The 25769-nt window shown below is 33.0% G+C and overlaps 2 protein-coding genes across 2 annotated transcripts; both read right to left on the bottom strand.

Annotated features, from left to right (window-relative positions):
* Nucleotides 1-2832: 2832 nt before the first annotated feature.
* LOC108903269 (26S proteasome regulatory subunit 6B) lies at nucleotides 2833-8197 on the bottom strand. The gene is made up of 5 exons (XM_018705385.1): nucleotides 8112-8197; nucleotides 7330-7942; nucleotides 6865-7109; nucleotides 6657-6809; nucleotides 2833-3089 (listed from the first exon to the last, which is right to left on the bottom strand). Exons 1-5 carry the CDS (start codon nucleotides 8142-8144, stop codon nucleotides 2904-2906), a joined length of 1230 nt encoding a protein of 409 aa, XP_018560901.1. The 5' UTR covers nucleotides 8145-8197; the 3' UTR covers nucleotides 2833-2903.
* Nucleotides 8198-18022: 9825 nt separating this feature from the next.
* Nucleotides 18023-25480, bottom strand: LOC108903262 (protein TIS11). The gene is made up of 3 exons (XM_018705370.1): nucleotides 25249-25480; nucleotides 21245-21640; nucleotides 18023-19478 (listed from the first exon to the last, which is right to left on the bottom strand). The coding sequence occupies exons 1-3, from the start codon at nucleotides 25306-25308 to the stop codon at nucleotides 19140-19142; spliced, it is 795 nt and encodes a 264-aa protein (XP_018560886.1). The 5' UTR covers nucleotides 25309-25480; the 3' UTR covers nucleotides 18023-19139.
* Between the last annotated feature and the right edge of the window lie 289 nt (nucleotides 25481-25769).

The following is a 25769-nucleotide window of genomic DNA, read 5'->3' as shown; positions in this document are numbered from 1 at the left end:
ACATTTATTACCTATATTTTCTATTTTATCAGAAAAAAAATTGTTCTCTGCTCTGGAGAACACCTCTAAATTTTTAAGACAATTCCAATTATTTTTTTATAAATAATAGTTTTCTAGACGTAGGTACCTACTTATTGTTAAACTAATTATGAAAATTCATTTGATAATCTGGCTAAGTAGCCTTAATTAAAATCCCAGTGTCTTAAGTTTCATCTATTACATTTGTAAGTAACTTGTTTTGTTTATCAACAATTATAATCAAATGTATCAGTACTGAGTAATTTTCATTGTTACCAGGCAATTGCAATGCTTTGTAGATTTTTAAAGATGAAATAAAACATTTGCATTAACTTAATAAAAGATAATTAAGGAATATACTGAGGTGATGCTGATTGAAGCTAAGTATAGTCAGATTTTTTTATTAAAAAATCCCTAAGGTGACTTTCTGTACGATTGCTTCTAAAAAAAATTTCTGCAAGCCGCAACTTCACCAATCGGTTTAATAAGTTAAAAAGCCATAATACATACAGGGTGTCTAGAAAGGATCATGTCAAAAATGAAGGAGTATACAGGGCAGCTCAAAATAGTTGTAACACTTTATAAAAAAATATATTGGGCTTTGTTGTGGAGTTATTCACCATCAAAGAAAGAAGTTTGAAGACAATTTCCAATTATAACTTCTAAGTTGTTACCATGACAACAATGACATTTGGGCAGTTAAAGTAACATGGTAATGTTCATTTCCAAGTTTAAAGTGATAATCAATATGCCTGGATTATACAGGAACAGATGAAATTATACATTTAAATTTATACATCTTTGACAGCATTGCCAAATTTGGCATTTTTCTTTCATAGTTCGATTCCTCGATTTGTTAAAAAAAGGTATACCATATATCAATCGATATCTTGGACCGTTTTTGAGAAAATCAAATTTTACTACCAACATACATGTATCAAAAATGCCACATTACTTAACATTTTTGCAAAAATCTTGGAAATTGAGACGACTGTCAACAAGTATGTATAATTAGCAGTTAGATATTTGTCATAAATCATTTTTACACCATTTGTTGATTCAATATCATGGAGGATTTTAGCTATGAAGAATTTGCAGATATTAATCTGTTATTGGAAGACATATCCCTTTAATTATTTGAAATAACATGTGGCTTATGCCCGATGGTGCATCACCCCATCTTAGCAGGGCAGTAAGGGCTTATTTAAATACCACATTTCCCGATCGATGGATCGGTCGAGTTAGTGCTTTTCCGTGGCTGCCTCGGTGTCCTGATCTTAATTCCCTCGATTTTTGTCGTCTTAAAAGACTTGTTTATCAAACTCCTACCAATATTAGGGAAGAATTATTAAATCGCATAATTATATACGCCGACATCATTAGAAATGATCACCACGTTATTTTGATTACAGAAGAGGTATTTGAGCAATTTCAGAAAATGCATTGAAGCATGGTGCACATATTGAACAACTTACTTAAAAGTTCTCTTTTTTCTTCTAATTCTATACAAACCAAGATTTTTACAAAAATGTTAGTATCACATTTTTGATACAATAAATGTATGTTGCTAATAAAATTCGATTTTCTCAAAAACGGCACAAGATATCGCCTGATGTATGGTGTACCTTTTTTTTACAAAGTGAAAGAGGAATCGAATTATGAAAGAAAAATGTCAAATTTAGCAACACTGTTAAAGATGTATAAATTTAAAAGGATAATTTTGTCTGCTACAGGCATATTGAATATTAGTTGAAACTTGGAAATGAACGGTACTTTAATTGCCCAAATTTCATTGTTGTCCTGGTAACGACTTAGAAGTTATAATTGGAATTTGTTTTTTAAACTTTTTTCTTTGAAGGTGAATAACTCCACAACGAAGCCCGACAGGAGAAAATTTTTTATGAAGTACTCCAACTATTTTGAGCTTCCCTGTACACCCCTTCGTTTTTGACATGACCTTTCCGGACACCCTATATATAGTGCGACCCATTAAGAGCCAGGACACCCCTCTAACATTTTTTTGCGATGTAGGATTTGAATGAAAATTTGTTTAATATGGTGGCCTTCCAGATGTAGGTACCTATCTTGCTAGATAAATTATGCCGATTCACTTGGCATTCCATGGCCTTAAAACGTGATAAACTAACATATTTTCACAAGAAACGAAAAAAATATATTTGTTTTGTTTGGGCCACCCTAATACTTATATTTGTTTAAATTTTTATGTTAATTAAAACTATACAAAACGAATGGCCTGTAATAATGTCATTTTTTAAACTTGCAGCCTGCAGCAAGGATTATGGGGAGGCCATGGCCCTCCTGCCCCCCTGGCTACTTCCATGCCTATCTCAAATTTACAAGGCAGAACATTTTTAGTTGTACCAATCGTGGCTGTCCAAGCTCAACAGTCATGTGGCTTCTTATCATTTATGAAGGCTCTGTGTAAGTCAGCCTGTATTTTAAAATAAATTCATTAAATATTGTGAATTTACTAAAAATTCCCGTCTTCTAAATCAATAGTATGTTGTAAGACCAAACATTAATATCTGATAGATTTCCTGTTTACGATCGACAAACCAACTTCGTCATTAAAACCCGGTTCCAATAAATATTTTTTGTTACCTCATTTTTGCCCGTAAATTTACTATTTAGTCGATCGAGTAAGCCATGACCTTAAACTAACCGCAACTCGTTTGTTCCTTATATCGGCAATCTATGATTAATCTGTTATTTATTTTTGGTTTGTTTTAAATTAAAAATACGAATAAATGCTGAAAACTACATTTGATTTCGCACGTCAACAAAATTCTAGTGTAAGTTTAGTTTATTATTTATAGAGTGTTAAGCTACAAAAATTAAAAAGGACATTACAATTTAAAAATAACTTATTTGTAAAATTCATGTTCGCTCTCGTCTTTCTTAATGTTGTTCTTGTACCCCTTCTCAAAGTCTTTCGGCAGGACGATGTAACGGTTCTCCCTGACGGCGTGCATGCCCGCCTCTTGGCAGATGGCGTTGATGTCGGCGCCGGAGATTCTGTCCGGCCTCGCCACGTAGTCTTCCAAATCCACCTATTAAAAATGAAAATTATGATAGCTATTTTAAATTAGAGGGGAATATAAAGCCTCACATTTGATGCATCATTGCCTGGATTAGTCAGGTCTCTAATTGTAAGTGACAGGAATTGGCGAGCGCATTGTTAGCTTAGTAAAGAACAATGTTAAAAAATGGGCATTTTCTGCCCATCCGGGGGAAAGTGTGCAATGTTTCTTTTTTATTAATTTTGTTGTGCTGAATACGAATCTGCCATTCTTATTGGCCAAAAATGTCGGGAACACAGTGAAAACTTCTCTTTTTTGGGGGTGTATTGGATTTGACATTGTAACTTGCAACTACAAGTGGTTCTAGGAGCAGTTAATTTTTGTACGACTTTATACTTTCAAAACACTGTACTTTGATAGCTAAGCAGAAAAATTACCTGAATGAAAACCACCCCCATAAAGGGGTTTTTACTATGTTCCTGGCAGTTTCACGCAATAAGGGCGACGGATTCATACTCAGCACACAAAAGCTAATCAATAAAATAGCATTGCACACTTTCTCCTGGAGTAGTTGCAAGTTACAATGTCACCTCCAATACACCCCCAAAAAAGGGGAGAAAATTAGTAAAAAAGAAGCATTGCACACTCCCCCAGATGGGCAGACTATGCCCATTTTTTAACATTCTTCTCAAGACTAATTATATTGTAAATAGTGTTGTGAAGCAGTGAAATTTCATTTGAAGTCTAAAACTGATTTGAAATATTTGGAAGTCAAAATTTAAAAATTTTAGAAATTAGTGAAAAAATAACCCTTTTATATGAACTGTCAGAATTTAAGTGTGACTGTAAATCACCTACAATTTTCCAAGCTGAAATTATATAAAGAAATAGCTTCTTTAGATATACTATTTGAAATATTTTGGTTACATATTTCAGTTATAAAAAAAATACATTTTTAGAAATGAAGAATTTCGGATATTTTAGAGAATTATGAAAATTCTAAAAATATATAGACTGTTTTGGAAAGAAGATTCAAGGACCAAACTTGAAACAATATGATTTTTTCCTATGGCACAAGAATCTACTCAATCTTCTGTATCTGCGTAAAATAAAATTTTTTTTAAATCAAATTTTAGCCATTTTTTCCAAAAAACAATGTAATGTATTGAAATTTTTTACATGGAAGTTTTTGATCAGCACTGTTGGTTTCTGACCATCTGCAGTGACAGTTTACGAAAGTCTTTTTGAATTCAGATTTTTACGATGCATCATTTTTGAGGAAAGCGCAATTTCCAATCCTAAAGTCAACCAGCTTCTAATTAATGGGCCAAGGGTAATGTAATCAGCCGCGTTGTATGAAAATAAGCCGATTTAGACCTACCTCGGCACAAATTCACTTCTTAGAAAAGTTATGTTAATATTGGTTAAAATGGAAAAAAATTGGATGCTAAGAATCAAAATTGTACTAATGTAACTTGATTTAAATCGGTTTAAACACCCTGTATGTTAAGGAATAGAAGTTAGTTGATTTTTGGACAGTCTATTTACATGTTTCAGCGATTTCAATAAAAGTACCATTTCTTATGTAAAATAAAATTTTTGAGGTTTTTTTTTTTTTTGGTAAACCTTCCGAACATTAAAGAAAACAAAATCCAATTGTTTCCAGTATGATTTGGCTTTTCCGTCCTATGCTTCTGTTCATCAACTTTTAATTAATTTAAAACTAAAGTTGATGACTCGAACCAGATTTCGACCCCGATTCATACCGTTTTTTGAGACAAATTTCTAATTAATTTTTGTGCAGTCTGTAATCACTTAAAAAACAGTTTTTTTTCAAAACTACTCTTTTTCTTCCCTAAAAAAAAATTTCCAAGTTTTTTTTTCATCAATTTAAACGTTATTTGCTGTTAAAATGTGAGAAAACCTCAAACAATTTTTTTTCCATTTTAATCGTGATTATGAAGTGTTTAAGCTCAAAAAACGTGACCCTTTAATTTTTTTCAAAAGTTTTAACTGAAACAAAGAAATGGTTCGCCAGATCAAGATGAAACTTCTTCTGGATATATCGAACTTTAAAAGCCATGCTTAACATTAGTCATTTTGTGAATATTTCTAATTTAGCCGTCAATTTTCTAAAAATCCATAAATTACTCGTTTTTTTGTGTTTTTTTAAATTAGTGTAAACGATGGGAAAAATTGTTTTTTCCGAAAAGTTGCGGCAGCATGTTATAGGAAATTTATTCCAGTTTTCGAAACTGCCCTTCAATTCTCTGTACAACCATTTTCCAAGTCCATGAACTCGGAAAAAAAAACAATTGCAAAATTTTTTTGTCGCACTTCAAAAATTTTGACGGAAAGATCTAAAAACTAGTAGCTTAGAGCTTCAAAATAATTCCCGATACGACCATTTTTCACCTAAATACAGTCTGTCAAAAATCACGGAAAAATTTCGGAAATTCTTTTGACCCTTTTGCATTAGTTTATTATAAACTATAACAAATCTAAGCTCGAAAAGTGATGTCATAAAAATGTCATAAACACTTAACAGATTTTAACATCCTTGAAAACTTACTGATACCAAAGTTTAATACATTATGCTGTTTTTGTATTTGGAGAAGATACGGCTAGAACTATTTTAAAAAAATTTATTTTTGATGTTCTATCAATCCCTAAAGTGATAAAAAGGATTATAAATGGTGCCTCTTGAAAAAAAAAACAAATTTAACAATGAAGACACATAAATACACCACCGAAAATCTAATACTTCACGCAGAAACTTACAAAATTACTTGCCATATTACCAGTTTATGAGAAGGTATCTCATAAACTGATAAACTGAAAATCGAGTTAAATGTAATAAGATACAGCAGTGATATATTCGGCCATTCTGTTTTGCCAATGGTTTTTTTGGCAGCCAGCACCCTGTCATATCACATCAGGTGGATAAACATTACGTAGTTCACCTAAACTAGGTCAATGTCACAGGTCACTGACAGATTTACCAACTAAACGCAGTGCTTGAAAAAACACTTTTTATTAAAAATTTGTGAAAACAATTTAAATTACGCATCAAGATTAATAAGTTCTATACTTTTTTTATTATGTATGAGAGTAGGATGACCCTTTATCGTACTGAAATCGACGACTTGAAATTTAAACGTGACCGTTCTCAAAAACTGTTTTTTGAAACCACCATTACCGTGGCCACGATTACTCAAACTATTAATCTGATTGAATTCAAATTTTGTATGCTTATTCATTATGATAATAGTCAGGGCCTGAACAAAGAATTTTTTATTTCCTTAAAAAAATATATTTCCAAAAAAAAACCTGGAAACCTAAAAAGCCAGAGAACCTATTTGCTTCAATTGTTAATATTTTTTTACTGAAAAAATGTTTACAAGTAGTTCCAAAAAATATGCGTTTCAAAAAATATTTATAGGAATAGTCAACAAAATTTATGAAAACCACATCATTTTTTAGATCCCAACAAGGTATAACCCCTTAATCGTATTTCAAAGAATATTTTCTCCATTTTATTAAAAAAGCAAGTTATTTTTGAGTTATTATACGTAATATTGGTTACATCACACTTACCTCTTCCGAGAGATTCATTTTTGAGGTAATCGTACTGAATATCAAACGTTTCTGTCTGCGATCCGGCAAAGGAAATTCAATTTTCCTGTCTAAACGTCCAGGTCTAAGCAGAGCTGGATCCAATGTATCCGCCCGGTTCGTAGCCATAATAACCTAAAACAAATCGATTTTATTTGCTAACGCACGAAAACATCGACATTTTTCCTACCTTAACGTTTGTCGTTTGATCGAAACCGTCCATCTGGTTCAACAGCTCGAGCAAAATCCTCTGTACCTCACGATCGGCGCCAGTTTGAGCATCGAACCTCTTTGTGGCTATCGCATCAATCTCATCAATGAATATAATAGCTGGCGAGTTTTCCTTGGCAAGACGGAACACATCTCTCACCATACGAGGGCCCTCGCCCAAGTATTTCTGAACAAATTCAGAACCAACAACACGAATAAAAGCAGCTGAAACATGAAATATTTAAACAATTAGAAATATATTCCATGAAGACAGCATGAGTATCATAGTCTGGACGTTTGTCGTAAACTTATTGTATTAATTATAATGCCTGTTTGTGATGTTCTTTGTTCCTATTCCATAATTAGAATTTATATTGTGTGAAATAATATATTTCAATTTACTTTTGTAAAGTGTAGGTATCTGAGAAATAAAAAAATATGTTACCTGTTGTATGATGAGCGACGGCCTTAGCAAGCATAGTCTTCCCGCATCCAGGGGGACCATACATCAAGACTCCTCTTGGAGGGTCAATACCAATTTGCTTATACAACTCGAAATGCGTAAGAGGCAATTCCACTGCTTCCCTAATTTCCTGTTTCTGCATGTCCATACCTCCGATATCGCTGTATTGTACGTCAGGTTTCTCATCAGCCTGCAGCATGCTAATGGAAGAGTCGGCCTCTGGGGGCAGTACATCGACAAGAGCATTACTATGTTTGTGTAATGCGACGCTAGCTGAAGGCTTCAGTAATTCTCGGTCAATAGTGGAAAGTATCCTAACATAATAATTTGAACCTGTTGTAGAGCCAACAATTCCAGTGTTCTGATCTACAGCTTCTAAGAACTGGCCTATTACTAGAGGAACTGATTGTATCCTTTTAACTTCTTCTTGGGCATGTAGGTACTCTTTCTTCAAGTTGCGCTGTTCATCTTTAATATACTCCTCCTGAACTTCTAAGAATTCCAGCATCTGCTGTAGTTTTTTGTACTTAGTGTACAAATCCTCTGTGTCTAAGTCCTGCAAGGTTTGCTTCGCATCAGAAGGGCTACCTTCTTCCTGAAATACAATCAATTAGTTATAAACACGATTTATATGTACTCGTTCATTTTCACCACATTGCGGCCGCTACTCATCGCGGAATGCAAAACTATAATATTAACTACAAGTAGGTACTAAATCAAACACAAGTGACGTCTAATAAAAACAATTAGATTTTTTTACTTACTTTTTCTGGCACTACAACATCCATAGCCTCCATTGTTAATGACTTGTAATTTTTTTTGTAGTTTATTGGTTAGGTTAGTTTTTAATAATTCGTCATGATGACAGAAAGTATTAGTGGATAAAGAAGGGTGTGGTACGACTTTTATTTGATTAGATTTACTTAATTTCACTAGATGCCAAACATTAATACAGATATCTGTATGAGGACATACATCTTTATTTTTTACATGTAGATAGCGCAGCGCAAAAGTTCCTATTGATATTTCTAGATGGCACGTCCGCAAGAAGTTGGAACTTGGAAGTGTTGGAATCATAGATAATTATAGTTACACTTATTAAATCTTAAAAGTGTAACAATACCAATTGTTATAATTATGGAATGAATGTGAAAAATAGTGAACACATTAAATAAATTTTACAGAAATTCGAGTCGACACAAGCCATATAGCGTGTAGGTTTCTAAGGCTCACAATAGAAAAAATGGTGTTTTAAAATTTATCTGTACATTTCATAAAACTATAATTATAATGTACTTCTTGTATGAATGTTTTTATTAGATGTTGAAATGTTTCATATTTACAATTGGCATGATTAAAAATATATGTACTATGTACCTACACTATAGTAGTTTTAACCTACATTAATACGTTTAAAACGACTCCATGCGTATTTTATAAAAAATTAGTATATCCGTTTTTATTTCATTCTGAAAGACCGATTGCGAGCCATCTATATGGAAGTTCTTAAACGACTGAAACAGTTACTTTTTTGAAATTAGGAAATTATCTGTGTATGGTTTGACTACATTCTTAATTTTGATTATTCTATTAGTCTCCAGATGGCGCTGGATACAAGTAATTATTATCTTCTTTAATAGATGGTGCCAGCGACTACTTCTTACTCCACAATCAGTCTATAGATGGCGGTAGCGAACACAAACACGCTGTGTTTATTAATGTAAGTGGGTACATTATAAATTGTAATAATCATGGTAGTTATCTATCAGTTCTTATCAGATAACGCACAAAAAATAAAAACGGATCACTGACGCAATTGGTATAAAGAAATATGATCTAATTTCCGCGAATAATAGATAAATAGATGTAACAAACAAGCTATTGTGATGTGAGGATTATTTACCAAATTTATGTCCTATTCAATTTAAAAAATGCTATTGGAATTGAATGGGCATCATGTATAATTTAGCTAGTAAGTTTTTTTAAATTTACTTGAATAAATAATGATTGTATTTTATGAATATATTCAAACTAGCGGCAGCGGAGTGATGAGTTGGTTATTCCTTTCATTTCGCAGTCTCCGTATTTTTACCTTGAACATCGTAGCCATGAAAGCACTTTTAAAATGTTAACGAATTTGGCTACGTGAGGGAGATACAAATAAAACAACGTCTTTAGACATAATGAACGGAGCCCAAATTGAAACTCGAATTATTCATTTTTTTTAAAACCTTCGGAATAGGATGTTAAATATTATGCGTACCTACATCCTCCACTACATTTGTTTGTAAATTGTAAGAATTTATAAAAAGCATTATTATTACTCAGAAGTTTTTTAGTGTTCAGTGTAGGCATCCTACGACAAAGACAAAATAGAGAGTAAATTTAAAAATAATATTTTATAATTTATATTGTCTAGAAATATTCATCTGAGTTTACCTGCTTGCTTTTAATAACATAGATTGGTTCCAAAACCAACACCAATATTAAACCTCAGTAAATTTGTTTATTACTTCCATAAACTTCAAAATTATCCTTGATCGTAGATCGAAAATACATTATTAAATATTTAGACATTTCTGATACTAATATACTGTTTAGAAAGTATCACATCACGTCAATGGGATAGCAAGTTTAACCCTTGAAAGCTATTAACAATTAGTCGTTAAATAATGTTAGCTGGGTTATTAACAATTATTACATTCATATTCTACCTCTCATTGTCTCAAAAATTAACACAAACGTCAAGGATTTGCGTGGTAGTATGGGCGGTATGACATTATTTTGGTGTTAAGTTCCTAGCCACCTTTACAAATTATTTGATTTCAACATTTGAAACTTTATAACTACTAAAATACTGAGCGAATATAACTAAAAAAATTTTTTCGGAAATAACTTTAGTTACTTCAATGAAATTTGGGTTACCAAAAACATTTAAAAAGGTACACGCTGTAGCAATAAAAAGGTGGAGACATGTCCAAGGGCTGGTTCTAGAATGTCTTCTCTAGCGATGTCACATAGTTTTTGAAGTGCCCTGTATAAGTATTGCTGAAAATAAGACAACGCCTTTTATAGTTTAATAAAATTATTCTACATTAATATACTTTCCATTTTATTGTTATTTATTTTCAAGCCACTCTAAGCAAGTGGGTTTTCTTGGATTTACCTGCCTTTGTGCAGGTATTTGCATATTTATTATTTACATATATATCCTTAATTATGTCTAGATGGAAATTACCTAAAAGGTCAATGAAATTCCTCCAAGCACGTTTAGAAAATCGAAAGCATGCCCCACTTTGGGAAATATTTATTATTGGTGTTGGCAAGTTACATTTATTATACCTAATTTCATTCTGAAGTCTCAAATTCTGGGTTTAAATTCTAACTTTAATCTAACTTCCTTTCCTGTCCGATAGCGTTATTGTCAGGACGTAAAAATTAATGAGAACAATATGCCTCGAATAACGATCTGCCAGTTTAAATCACTTAATTCTATACGGAAAAAATATATTAAAAATTTAACAATTCAGCACTGTTGATTAATTTAATATATTAAAACTGTAAAAGCCAGAGGTGTAACAAAAAAATCTTACTGCGCATGTCAAGGCCAGATCAGTCTCAATATTTTTTAAAAATTTTAGATAGAATAGATAATTTTAAATAAAAATACAACATTGTGGTAAAACATGATTTAGTAAATGTTTTCATAACATAGGTATACTTACTACTACTTTCTACTACAAAATACAAAGAGGTATCTAGATACAAATTGTTGAATTCAATACACACTCATTAAATTATATTGTAATAAAAATGATATATTTTTTTGTGGAATTATACAAAAATATTTCTTAAAACATGATCACAATTATTGTTATAGTTTTCTTGCACAAATATGCATACTTATTTTTCATGGCAATGTTTTCCAAAATATGTAGACTATTTTTTTCATGAATATAGCGGTATAGAATATACTCGTACCTGCTACAATAAGCAAGAAAAAAGCAGAAGCAGTATAATTAATATATGTATGTTCACCTACAAAGTTTTACTGAATTTAGTACATGGGTTAGTCATGGGTTAGGGGCGATGAATTTCACTGTTTTCTTAAAATTGCCGACGTTTTGACTCCTTTATCCTCAAAGTAAAACAATTTTCTTCGATACCAGAAATCTATGTATGTAAATGATATCTAACCCTAATAAGACTTCTAACTATTGATATTGCGGGAAATAACTACTGTATGGGTTACATGTATCAACTAACATTGAATTATACCAACAGTAACTAGTAAAACAGCTGGTAATAAATAATTATACAAAATAAAGTCTAAAATGTTATGTCTAATTAATTAATAGAGAAACGTAATCATGCAAAGATATATCCTGTATTCTTGTTGATCTATTATCTCTTATTTTTCTATTATTTGTTAAGACTAATCTAATCGGGTAAAAACCAGCTACTGCAAATAGTTTTTTTTATTTCCACATTTTACTTAGGACTGTTTCATCAGGTAATTTATCTTCTGGCAACGAATTATAAATATTAACAGAAAAAGTTATACACAGGGTGCCCCTGAAAAGGACAAAACTTGACCGCAGGTTCCTTGGATGAAAATAAGATCATTTAGCCTAACTTACCTATATACAAAAGTTCACGCCTACTAAGATACAGCCTTCTAAATATATAATAGATAACCTAGTTTTTTTTTTCAAATAATTTGAAAATTAGTTTTCTGAGAAACTTCAAATTTGGTACACTTATTTTTTTATATATGCACAATTTAAATAAAAAATTTAGTGATAATACATATACAGGATGTTCTCTTTCTAATGCCTGTATGCCACTGGCTATCCCGTAATTTTTTTGTGTGTACGCTAGTGAGGCCAGAATTTATATTTTTAAGATTAAACACTATTTTAAGAACATTTTTTTGCTATCGTTTATGGATTTCGAGTAAAACTGGCATTTTTTATACATTAAATATAGGCAAAAATTCCGATTTGTAAAAAAATTATTTATATTTGCACTGACACTGAACCTTTCAATTATTGTTATGTATTTGTTTGTTATATGGCACCTCGTACTAGTCTGTTCTAATTATCTCTCTGATTTTATATTATTTAATGTGTAAAAAATGCCAATTTTACTCGAAATTCATAAACAATATCAAAATTTTGCAAGAGGCAAAAAATCTTCCAAAATAGTACTTATTTTAAAAAATATAAATTCTGTCGTCATTGGCGTACACACAAAAAAGTTACGGAATAGCCAGTGGCGCACAGACACTAGAAAGAGAACATCCTGCATATGTATTCTCACCAAATTCTACATTTACATTGCCCTTATATAAAAAAATATGTATACCAAGTTTGAAGTTTCTAAGAAAAACAGTTTTCAAATTATTTGAAAAAAATAGGTTATCTGTTCTACATTTAGAAGGCTATATCTGAGTAGCCGTGCATTTTTGTATATAGGTAAGTTAAGCTAAATAGTCTTATTTTCATCCAAGGAACTTGTGGTCAAGCGTTGTCCGTCCTTTTCAGAGACACCCTGTATAAATATCAAGCTTTTAGAAAAAATGTAATTTTGAAACAGCAGTGTCCAAAGCTTTGAATATGACTAGATCAATTGTTTTTTTTTCTAAAAACATATTTGTTCTTGTTGCTAAATTCCTTTTAATAAAAATATTTCAGTAACATAGCATTTTTAAATATATTTTAAAGGCAGTCAGCTAATTTATACAATTTTTTTTTAAATTTTATCAAATGAAGTCAAATCTAGATAAGGTGTTTTAAAAAAATATCGAATTCTTCTGAAAAAGTTTAAAATACATATAATACAAAAATGCTAGAGCTAATAATAACATATAATTATGTTTTTAAAACTAATACTATTTCTATATCTTATTTAAGCAAACTTGTGCGGGAGAGGGGACGGCTTATTATTGTTCAACACAACGCACTTGCCTCGTGAGGAAATTGAGACGTAAAAGGTTATATTTTTTATAGTCCTTTTCCCAGTGTAACTGATGATGTCTCTGCGTCAGTAGGCGCAGCATAATTTCGATAATCTAATGACACGATGAAATGGTGTACTCAGGTGGGTGTTGGTGCAGTTTCGCATGTGCGCTTGACCCGTGTTGTTATCTAAAAGGGGTCAACGACCTCGCAATAAGTGTAGGTATGTGAAATTTAAAAGGCGTTTACTAGGATACGTCTAATCGTCAACTTACATGTAGTCTGAAGCCACCTGATGGAGTGACCCGTGAGTTTCCCCAGCTCAATTTCGTCGCCGAAACGCTGGGATAACGCTGTTAAACTGTAATTTGACTTTAAAATGCACTGCCTTCGCGTCAACTAAACGGCAGCCGGAGGAATGTTGATGTGGGCTTCAATAAAATGTCCTATGATGTTAACTACCCATTGTGAAAAATTAAAAAAAATTAAATGCATGTTTACACTTCTAGAAGATAACTGTTACTTAAGAGAATCATAGGGATTGACGTTAAAAACGCTCCCACAATGATGACAAATGATTAAGGAAGTCGAAATATTTGAATTAGTAATTAGGAGGCAGAAGCGGCGGAAGTTCGATTGTTTATTTTTGTTTTCTAGAATGTGCAGTTTAACCCGACCTTGAAAAAATCGGTTTTGATAAAATGTGCTGATAACACAAGTACACGAACAAATTGAAAAGCAGCCACGTAATTACCGATTGAAATTGCAGAGTAGTGGCGTAAATGGAACATTTTGAATGAGAGTAACCAAGTGAAGAATACATAGTTTGTTAATGAAGTAGGTATAGTCTCTCCAAAGTCAGATAAACATGTATAAAAACATCTAGCAATAAAATTTCGTGAGTTTCATAGGCGTCTCTAAAAAAGTTTTCCTCTGAAAATAAAAAATTATAATAATTTGTTTATAATGTATAGAAAATTTCTATTATATGCTCATTTAACAAAAAACATATTTAAATTATTTTGGTTCTCAAACAATTTTATTTTGTTGATGGTAACTTTCATTTTGTTCCGTTTCAAAAGACCTTCAAAATGCCATGTTATGATAATATTAGTAACCAAAATATCCCTCTTATTTCTTCCATTCACAATTGTAATATGAATGATTAATAGAAGGAGGAGGATAAATTAAAGTTACCTGAATCACATCAAATTCCGTATTGTTGCACTGCACTGCTAGGCCATTTGTTGACAACCGAATTTATGGCCAAGTGACCAGTGCTGCTGTGTTTATGCCGCGTTTGTCCGTGCGCTCATTCCTCAACTGGGCGACTAGACCTGTATATGGGTATGGCTAAATAAAAATGTGAATAAGTTTTTCAAATATTTCACTGCCGAGTTGCTGCGTTAGTGACCGAACCTGGTACATAACATACTGTCAACCTCTTGGTTCTTCAATTGAGATCGGAAAGACTATACGTCGACAAACTTTAAGGGGTGATTCCTTAAGTGATTTTAAAAATATAGAGTGATTTCGTAAAAATTTAACGAGCTCATAGAAATCAGACTTTTAATGAAAATGGCATTCCCACAAAAGCTATCACACTAATAAAAAGTTAGAAATGGCGAAGTTAGAAGGTGGCTCTTCCAAATGGTAATTTCGTCAGTTCAAAGTAATTTTTCCTACGTTTTCGTAACATATTTTTCGTTTAAAGAGTCTTTAAGTTACTTTAATGTGTTCACCTGTAATATTGTAACTAAATTGCGATTAAAATTGTCAGTGTGATTTCTAACTTAGGGGTCACTTAAAATCACCCAATTGAGTCACAATTACTGTTATTTTTCACTCTATTGGGAAAATTACGTTTGTTGGATTAGGGCTAATGAATAAAACAATAAAACTAGAGACGTCTGTTCAGCTCAGCGTTTATCGAAGTGATTTTTTTAGATTTCTTGATGATACATCTTTGCAGTTATCAATGAACTTTTTCAGAAATGCGTCGATCAAGCTTGGTATTGATGAATAAACGGAAAGATTAGTAGGTACTACGAGATTTAATTTCTGTAACCACGTATCTTTAATGATATTCAATAATTTTGAAGACCTATTTAAATGAAATCTGTAGCTATAGCGCTACTAGTGGTATTTAAGTGGCAATTTCCATCTTTGTTACTAGGTATTTGAGTCAATTGGGATCTCTGAAAATGTTTGGTTTATAATGACAAAACTTAGGCTAATGATACGATAAACACGAATCCGGAGTCAGAATTGCTCCATCGCCCTTCAATTTTCAGCAAAACGCTGAAGAATCTTCTGAAAAATGAAAATTTTCCTTTTCCAGAATTGAAGGGTGATGGAGCAATTCTGACTCCGGATTCGTGTTCAGCGGGCGAAAATACATGGGAAATCATATGTCGCATGTACATTTCAGACAACTTTTTTTTTTGTGTGATGGTGTAATTGTAGAACTACTAGTTTCGCAAACAAACGTTCGCACGATTTTTTTCTAAAAATACTATTTGAAATATAACGCAATCGTCGTAAACGAAATTTTCTTCCAAGCCATACCCTTGCTAACTCCAACAAATCGTCAAACTTCTACGCCATTGATTTTTAGGATACTTCATAATTGATTTGTATTTAAAATTGTATTTTTAACAAAAAAACTCATGTACTTTTTTGAGAAATTAATAGTTTTAGAGTTATTTTAGATCTTGTGGAATGTTTGGTAACGTTAAAAAAAATTTAAAAAGGTAATAAATAAAAAATTAATGAAGTTACAGTAGTCCCTTAACGTTTCTTGAATTTTTTTATTTGCAAGTTATTTATTGTGGCTATAATCGCTTTTTCCTTGACGATATTAAAAAATGTTTATTTTCACACCATTATTTTGTAATGGAAACAAATTGTTAGAATGTGTATGAATTAAAAAGTTATGAGTACCTACTTATAAAATCCCTTCTTAGGCAGATATTTAATTTTACTTACATGCGTCGATTACATAGTAATTTTTTTTAACTTGTTATAACAATTGCGTGCAGCAGTGTCTCTTTATCCAGATATCACGACAGAATGAAAAATATGTATTAATCACATCTAACCTTGAAAAAGTCGTTCGGTAGCATGGTTTATATTTTTTTATGTTAGTAAACAATTTATTTCTAGACGTTTTTGCCGGAAACGAAATAAATCGGTTATGAAACTATAATTTAGTTAATTGTATGTCGTTGAGGTACTACGTTTTTTTTGTTTCCAGTTTTAATCACTATTCTCGGTAGTTTCTCAACAAAACTCGGATATTTCCAGGTTTTCCATGAATTGATAAACGTATTTTTCTACCAGTCACTTTTATGTGACAACTTCTACATAAGTAGAATAATTTCCCATATCGTTTCACACAAAATTTTTCAATGTGTTTTAGTGATAAATTAATTATAGTTTCGATTCCCTTAATTGTTACAGTTCCTCATAAAAAAGTGATGTTCTTTTGTTTAGTCAGAATTGAAACTTATCATTCATCATGTTTATCTTATCTTTATTTTGAGACATTTTATAACTTTGAGTTATATGGGTTAAAATAATTAATGAGTTTCTTACATTTTTATCGGTTAATCTCTGTATTTAGAGAAAATATTCCATATGTAAAAGTAAGAAAAACTAAATGTGAAGTTTAATTCAAATTTCTTAATTTATTGACTTTTACCTATGTTATAATTGTTGATATTAAGATTATTAAGACAGTCTATTTGGAATTCTAATACGTAGTGTTTAACCAAATTTTGACCAAAATGTTCCACGATATTTCCGGAGATTTGAAAAGTTGAAAAAATATCACTCAATTTTTTATTAACCATAATTTTTTTCCTGTAGATACCTCCCATCTATACGTATTTTTAGCAGAGCACGCTTTTTTAAAAATTAAGCACTGGCCGCAATGAAGCTACAAATGGGAAACATTTTTATTTATGAATTTAAAAAATACTTCTAATAATTTTTCATTGTCCAAATTTCAGGGATAACGTTTCTAATTTAAGAGAAAATTGGACTATTTACTTCAAGCCAAAAGTTTACATTTTCTTGAGGAAATTTTGGCTGAACAAAAAGCAGTAATATTAATAATAGCGAATTCTAAAAAATTACGCAAGTTAAAAATAAATGACCTAGAATTTAAAAATTAAAAACTAACATTTTTCCGATTTTATTTAATTTAACAATATTTCGAAGTGGCAGATTTAATTTTTTTATAAAAACAGATTCAAGAATTTATAAAATCCGTTTTTTAATAAGAATTATTTTTAATTTTTATAAATTAATTCCACTTTCTCAAAAGTTAAGAATCGACCGGTATTTCTAAACTGTTTATCTGATAATCAGTTATAAATTTCTTTTATTCTAGACTAATAAAATTCAGTGATATTCAATACCTAGTGGCAGTTTCTCGTAAATAAAGACCAATCACAAATGGAATTTTAAAAAATGATGAAATACGCCGAGTATTCCAGGTTTTGCAGATTGTCATACAACCTGCTTAATACATCTTCAATTACCCGATCAGTCACACGTAATACGATTCCCATGTTGCGGGTGGTTTTGGGTTTTCTGTGGATTTCGGGAGAAAGGTGAAGTGTGGCAACGGCGCGGTTAGCGCGCAGCCGGTGTTTTTGGGAGCGGCGGGCACAGCGAGGCCTGCTCAATGGGTCGGAACGAAACACAAGTTACAGAACAAAATATAATTTATTGATAATGATACAAAGATACATTAGCTACAATATATAAATAATATACAGGTATTGCGCGGACTCCCGGCCAGTCAGCTACAGGCGGGCCGACTGACAATGAGCACGATCGTCTCTAAATATTGCGATATATAAATAATAAGTTACATATAAATTATAATAATAAAATAACTACATAACATAAACGTGTTGATGAGAAACACACAAATTAAATAATGATTTAAATAACAAAAAAAAATCTTATCCTCTCATCGGTCGCTTGTATAGGCACACAAAGGAAAACAAAATGAGAAAGCATAATAAAAAATAATAAATAAACTTCGATCACGGAATGTTAGGAAAATCGAGACCGATGAATTTAACTTAACCTAACTTGCACATTCACATTTTATCAACATTCGTATAAAACACGCCTCTTATAAATTTAATAATATATTTAAAAAATCACACAATATCAAAATCACGCCGCCATTCTGGCGAGATAATTATTTGTAAATATAAATAAGACACTGTAATTAAATATAAAGTCTGAGTTAAGTGGTAGACTGGGAACCCCTGTTCTTCGCGCACACCCAAAGATGGCGCGGTGCCAACGAATCAACTTGCGAATTACACTTATATATATAGTCAGTCGAGGAGAGACAACATTACTACATTCTAGCAATGCTCCGAACATAGGAAATTTACGGATAACGCCGGAGTCCTAACTACACCTACAAATGCCTCGAGAGAAGGAAGGAAATCCCTACACCCAGAAAAAGAATCATGAAAATAATCCTACTACATTAAATAGTACGATGTGTTTGTTATGCCAAGACAATTCACTTGATTAATTTTTATATTCCCTGCTAAAACAGTCGAGTTTGATTTTTACGTAAAATTTACTACAGTTTCCAAAAACAGTGTTTAGTATACATCTCTCTCTCTTCGCTCTTTCTCGGTGCAGGCTGCTCTGCGAATTTTGAACCAAGAAGCAAGTCGATCAAACTTCCACACTCCAAAATAGTCTTATCGTGCACCTGGCCACCTTCCTCGGCGCGCTGAGAACCCCAGAGCTCCCACTCCACCCTCCGTTGTAAAAGCAATAAAACTTGCACTACAGCATCAAGTCGCTGAAGGAGAGCAGCTGCGCCGTATCTATGAGTCTATTGAAAACGGGCAGGCGTTGGTCCTCCACTCCGGGGGAGTGCAGCTCGGGTTCGCTGCTGAAGAACGAGCCCATGGAGGAGGTGGGTGACTGGCTGAGGCTGCACGGGGGGCTGGGACTGTCCAAAGACAGGGAAGGGCTCAGCGCCGCTGGCCGAGGCCTGGAGGCCACCACAGAGGTCGTCCGGGCGTTCAGAAGGGCGGACACCTGGGGCGCCGTCTTCTGGATGGCCACTTCGTCCTGGTTGTGCACGAAGTGACAGCGAGGTCCGTAGGGACAGAAGCCCACCTGCAACAAGTAATAGTTACAATTATAGACTTGGTTTAATTTCCGTTTTCTTTCAGTCGTTCATTGCGGTCGGCCGTTTCACGGAGTTTTTTGTACGTTTACTGCTGCAAGTTGTAGTCGCGTGTGTATTTAAACAACTTATATAAAATATTGCATAACTTGCATTCGCTATTAGTCGAGAGTTTAAGTGCGTTAAAATGCCAAAAGAGAAAATTAACAAACTAGAATAATGCCATACACAAATTGCAGCATTCGGTAGACATATGTTATATTAACAGAGGCTACGGGTTTTTAGTTCATGCAATAAAGAAGTTGGAATGACATAACCTATCGCTAATTGAACAATTTTACGTACAGGACAATATAAAAAATATAAATACGGAAACTTATAACAAAGTTTAGAGATCGAGCAATAATAATCTTAATTTAATTTGCAGCTATTCGTCAGCATAAACGGAGATTCTTGTTTTTATTGCTTCCAAACTTTGTCAACTGTCAAAATAATCTGAGAGTTTATACGAGTTGAAATTCATTTAAATGAAACGAAATGACCATAAATCATTTATAAAATCTGAATTAGTGTTCGACATGTTGTACTTCGCCATTTTCCCTAGATCTAGGGAATTTCAATCCAAGATATTTTAATTTCTATTAATGTCAATCGGTATGTTACATTTGCTAAGTATATGTTGTTATTTTGAATGAAAACAAAAATAAAAAAACGTTCGTTAGTTTATAGGTTCTCTATATATTTGAATTGTGTGTGTACGCTTTCTATACACGTTTTATGCAAGAAAATACATTAAAGTATTCTTTCAGTCATTTACAGAAAATATCGAGCGCAGCTAAGTATGCAAGGCATTTATTTTCAAATGCTATTGTGTACTATGTTGCCGTACTTCGCGTGATTTTCTTTACATCTAGGGAATTTTCAATTGGTAAAAAATCGACATTATTTTATTGATTAATCGTTTTATAATCAAGCGAATGTCTGTAGATGGGAGTATATGTGTGTACGTGCTGAATACGAGTTTTACGGGAGAAACAATAAAAAAGAGCTCTTTGACGACTATTATTTACATTTTGTGGTAGGTGTGCTACGGCTGTATTCTATACTTGCAAAAGGGAATTTATTTTTAAGTCCTAAAGAATGTTTTTTTTGTTTGACATATTGCAATTTACAAAATTTCAATTCAAGACATATTACGGTTTGTGTTAATAACAATTATTACTATATTACATTTTTGTAGCATATTTCGACATTTTAAATGAAATAAAAAAATCGTTGTATATTAATCGTTTATGGGAATGGATAGGTGTTCTGTACACATTGTACGTGTACGTGCTGAATGCGAGTTTTACGCGGAAAAAAAAATTAAAAAGTGCTCCTGCAAGGCTACAGCTCACCGCGTGGTAGGTGCGCCAGAGTACTTAGGATGCACAACAGTATTTATTTTTAAATCCTACACTGTATGGATTATTATTTGACATGTTGCCGCACTGCCCGCAATTTTCCCTAGATCTAAGGAATTTTAATTCAATAAATATGTTATAAATTTGTGTTAATGACCATCAGTATTTTATATTTCTATAAGACGTACATTGACATTTGACAACAAATCATTAGCATGCAATTGTTTACGGCGTTATTTTGCAGTTTACGGGGACCGAGAGGTGTCCTGTAGACGGTCTCTGTATTTGTACGTGCCGAATAAGAGTCTTAGTCGAGAGAGGAAAAAAAGTTCTCTTCCAAGGCTGCGACTTACCGTGTGGTAGGTGCGGCAGAGCTCCGTCTTGTACTTAGGATGCCTGGCGAGGCTGCGCAGCTCGTTGATGCCGTGCGCGAACTGACACTTGTCGCCGTATTTGCAGACGCCGAACTCCTCGAAGGGGCGGCACAGCTCCGTCTTGTAGCGCGACGTGTTGACCGTGGTGGCGGCGACGGCGGCTGCGGGGGCGGCGACCGCGGGGGCGGGCGCCGACTGGGTGCGCTCTAACCGCCTGTGCTGCTGCGTTAAATTGCCCAGGATCATCGCCAGCTGATTGGAACTGGCCGCTGTGGCCGGAGTGGAGGCCATCCTTGACAACGTGAGTCGGACCGTCGTCGACCCGACGGCCAGGTGGGCTCCTGGCGCGGCCGCCTCCGAGTTTGTGATGCCATTCTGGAACAGAAAATCAACGTCAGAAACCCGCAACATAAAAAAAATTGTTAATAATAATATCAATTAAACCGACGATGCTGGCTGGATAGATGAAACGTGCAGCCAGTCGTAGTGTACATATGAAACGCTAAAATCGTATTTAGATGGTGTACCTATTTCAAATTTTAACCTAAAATTTTCCAAATATTTCAAGGTTTTCCAGGTAGATTTGAAAAATTTTCTTTTCTTTCTCTTGAAAACCACTGTCAGATTTCGTCAAGGTTTTGTTGTCTTTAATACGTATCCTCAGGACTCTATGTGTTCGGTTTATAAGTCCTAAATGAAAGTATTTTAATTTTAACATTTTTTTAACATAACAATTTAAATGCCCTTGAGTATATACTTTTACCTGTTCCTCGACATTTTTTCTTCTTCCTTGATCTAATTTGAAACTATAATTTTACAATTTTGATTTTTTTTTATAGAAGGAAATGAATAGGTATTATTTAATTGCTGCCTAATCATAAATGTTATAAACAAAGATCTCCTCATGAAATGAGCAATATTGGTAGGAAATGAAAAACGCGAGATCATTTTTGTCTAAAAAAATCTAATTTTGTTCCAAGATTTAGTCTTATATAAGTGGAAAAAAAAATCACGAAAAGGAAACTGAGGCAAAATTTTAGACTTCATTTTTTGTCACATAGAAAGAGAAATATCTGTAAGTACAAGTACCTAAATATTTATATTTTTAGGTATCTAGAATATATTTTAAAAATTAGTTTAAGGAAATACAACTTGAAACTAGCTCGAAAATTATACGTTTTCCAACCCATGTTCATGGGAACTTTTCTCTTTTTCAGGAGGGTTCTATCATTGATTTATGCAGATCCTATATACAATAAAAACAGAAATGAATATGTAAACGAAATAATTGACAGAATCTTGCAAATAAAGGCCGATTAAAACTCTTACTTACAACCTCAGTTTAAAAACAAACTATTGAAACTAAATCGTGTATGGACGTTACAAAGTGTTTAGACACTTTTAACGGTAATGAATTAAAAGATTCACATGTAGTTTGTTTTGATTTTTTAATTTTCAATTTTAATAATTTTATATTTCAATTTTATGTTTAACTGTCTGAATCTTGCTTGGTAATAGTTACTACTACACTATCAAACTAAATTACTATTTTGACGAATACGAACTTTTAAGGATTTTATTGTGAAAGTTATGTTATTGAGAGTGGCAAAATATGAAGTATCAACCGAGGTATTAACTTCCTAGCTGATAATTATAATTAAAACAATGTTTTCTGCTTATATTAGATAATATTTTCTTATAAAAACGAGACAGTAGGAAGTAGTTTTAGCTTATAAAATTTCTTACTATGATTTACTGTAAAATACAATTCGAAATAAAAAAAATACTTGAAATTTTCAAATTATTTGTCACTACTTTTGAATATTAATCAATATAAACCACATAATTGAAATTACTATTAATTGGGCAATTATGTATATTCTTGAATATACGCCTTATTACAACTGAAATTAAAACGAAATATATTTACAACAGTTGCATAAAATTATAGTTATTTAGATTTAATAGTGAAGGATAATGTTGAAAAACCGAGTCTGAATCATAAATTTGGGTAATAGAATAATTATACAAAGAATAATTAAGCTCAAGTAAACGATATCCAACGTTGCCAAGTATGCGCGTTTTTACTAGCTCTAGAGATTTTAATTTAATCAAAGTTTCTTACTTTATAATGATTATCGGCTATTAGTGAGAGAGGCACAAATATCTTCCGGTAGTGGTTGTCCCTGCAACCCCGGAACAGCATCCCGCACTTTCATCTCTGGCCAGGACAAAAATACATACACAATCGGTAAAAGTTATCGTTCCAAAAGCCTACTTTCTCGCAACAGTGACAACAAACACCGAGCCGTTTGGTGAGAAAGCTACCAGTGGGAGTACACTTTTCTCTTTTCTCCATCTCGGATCAAAACAAACGCTCGATTTTTCAGTCATGTGACCACTGCCGAGCCATACCCGCGAGCCAGTCGCTTTCTATATATACGGTTTGTTTACGGAATTTCGTGGGTCCCGGAATTTTTAAAAGTGAAGTTTCTACTCACTTTCACTGGTGCCAACCCGCGATTTTGATGCTAAACTAACCGCTATCCCACGATCCGAGATGGCAGTGAACAACACAACCACGAAATCCTTTAAAATCGCGTCAAGAGATTTTCGTTGAAGCAACTTCTCAGTCACATGAATTTTAAAAAAGTCTCCAATTACTTAGTCGAAATTGTAACATTTATACCTAAGATATAGGCAAAATAAAAAAATATTGTCCAAATAGTGAAAACTATTTTGAAATTTAAAGATTTTCTTTCGATAAAATAAAAAAATATACACAGAAGTCAAATTAATTAAATTGTACCTACAATAATTCAGTTAAAAGCTCTAAATTATCTAAATCAGACGATGGTAAATTGTTCTTAAATTTCTGAAGTATTTAGATTTTTTGTCAATTTCTGCTTTACTGTTTTAACTTGTTTTTGTAGCTAGAGATTTTCGCGTACCAGCCACATACATTTTTTAAACATGCATTTCCATCTAAACTGTTTTCCAATCTCTGTATCATATCTTTACCAGGATGTTTTTATTAAGTTGTTTTAATGTTTACATTACTGTCAGTTCTTAAAAATGACTCACTTTTCTAAATATTTTGGTTTCTTCCGATAAATTTGTAGGCGCTTCCATCTGTTTACTACAAAATTTAGAAAAAGACAATTGCAGTTACCCAAGAGATGAATACCTGTTGATTCAACTAGAATAGAAAGTCCTGATCGTTATTCGTTACCCTTTCTAATTATTTCTTCATTGTATTAGTAGTTACATGAGGTTTAAACGATTTTTCAATTATTTCAATAAAGGTCCTGTAATAATAGTCGTAGAATAATAATAATAAATCTACTGCCTATCTGGAATCTACCTAAACAATTAGTTGCAGGCATATTTTTGTTTATGTACTTACTATGTATATCTGAATAGGTACTAATTGCGTTAGTATTCAATTAGATATCTGAATATTTAAATCTTTAGACTTAAAGTAACAGAAGATTTACAAACATATTTAGGAAGTAACTAATGAGAGGGCATACGTGGAATTTCGATTCTTATCCAACCAGTCATAATTATTCATTGTTTTCGAATATTCTATTTACATTTTCGAAGCTACAAGTAGCAAACGAAACATCGTTAGTGGGAAAAAACATCGACAAAAACCGTACCCCAAACCGCTTCGCCTACGTCCATGTTCTTTTAATAACGATAAGCAGTCCCATCGAGTGATAAGAGCTGCTGGCTGCCTCGCAGTACTCACATAACTTATTTTCAACCGCTTTTGGTAGTCCAAGAGCCGGTTTTGCAAGCGGGATGAGGCCTTGAGAGTGGGCAAGTAAATACAACCTGCCGCCTAGCGTAGTGCCCGCTTGGCCACAATTTAGTAGCAGGTAAAACTTGGACCTGCTCCCCGTACGCGGTGGAAAAAACGTTGCCCGAAACATCCGAGCTGGCTCTGCCTCGAAAAACAACGTTCTGTTTTTATTTACCTTGATCAAGTTATCTCCAAACTCGTACATGGCATTCTGGGACATTATTGCTGTAGACATATTCCTATTGGAGCACCACACTGATAAATATTTCTCAAACACCAACACACCGATTCTGCTAGAACTGGAAGACTCGCTTTATGATATTTACACGAAATAGTGCGCTGTTCCACGACGCAGTAATCGCGTGCCTTTCTTTTCCGCGTACTCTCTGTGACTGGACGTTTTCTCTTTTACAAACTCTGTACTCTAGCGTCCCGTCCCACTCTCAGAAAGCTCTTGGTGGGGGGACGCTAATCGGGAAACGTCACTGGAAGCAGTAGTGGTACGACCGCAGCGTTGCCGGCTCGCCGAGCTTTTGTCAGACATAGAGACAAAAAACCATTTATGAATAAATTATCCGTGAATAAATAATATATTTTCAGCGGCAATTTATTTAACGGCATAACCTTGACCTTCAATTTCATGTGTACTTGGACGGTGAATTGTTGAAATAGAACTAATTTTGGAGGTATTTACTA

This window comes from Anoplophora glabripennis, unplaced genomic scaffold (assembly GCF_000390285.2).
Source record: "Anoplophora glabripennis isolate ALB-LARVAE unplaced genomic scaffold, Agla_2.0 scaffold40, whole genome shotgun sequence".
Lineage (NCBI taxonomy): Eukaryota > Metazoa > Arthropoda > Insecta > Coleoptera > Cerambycidae > Anoplophora > Anoplophora glabripennis.
Note: the sequence above shows the minus strand (reverse complement) of the source record. Positions and strands in the feature narration are given on the sequence as shown.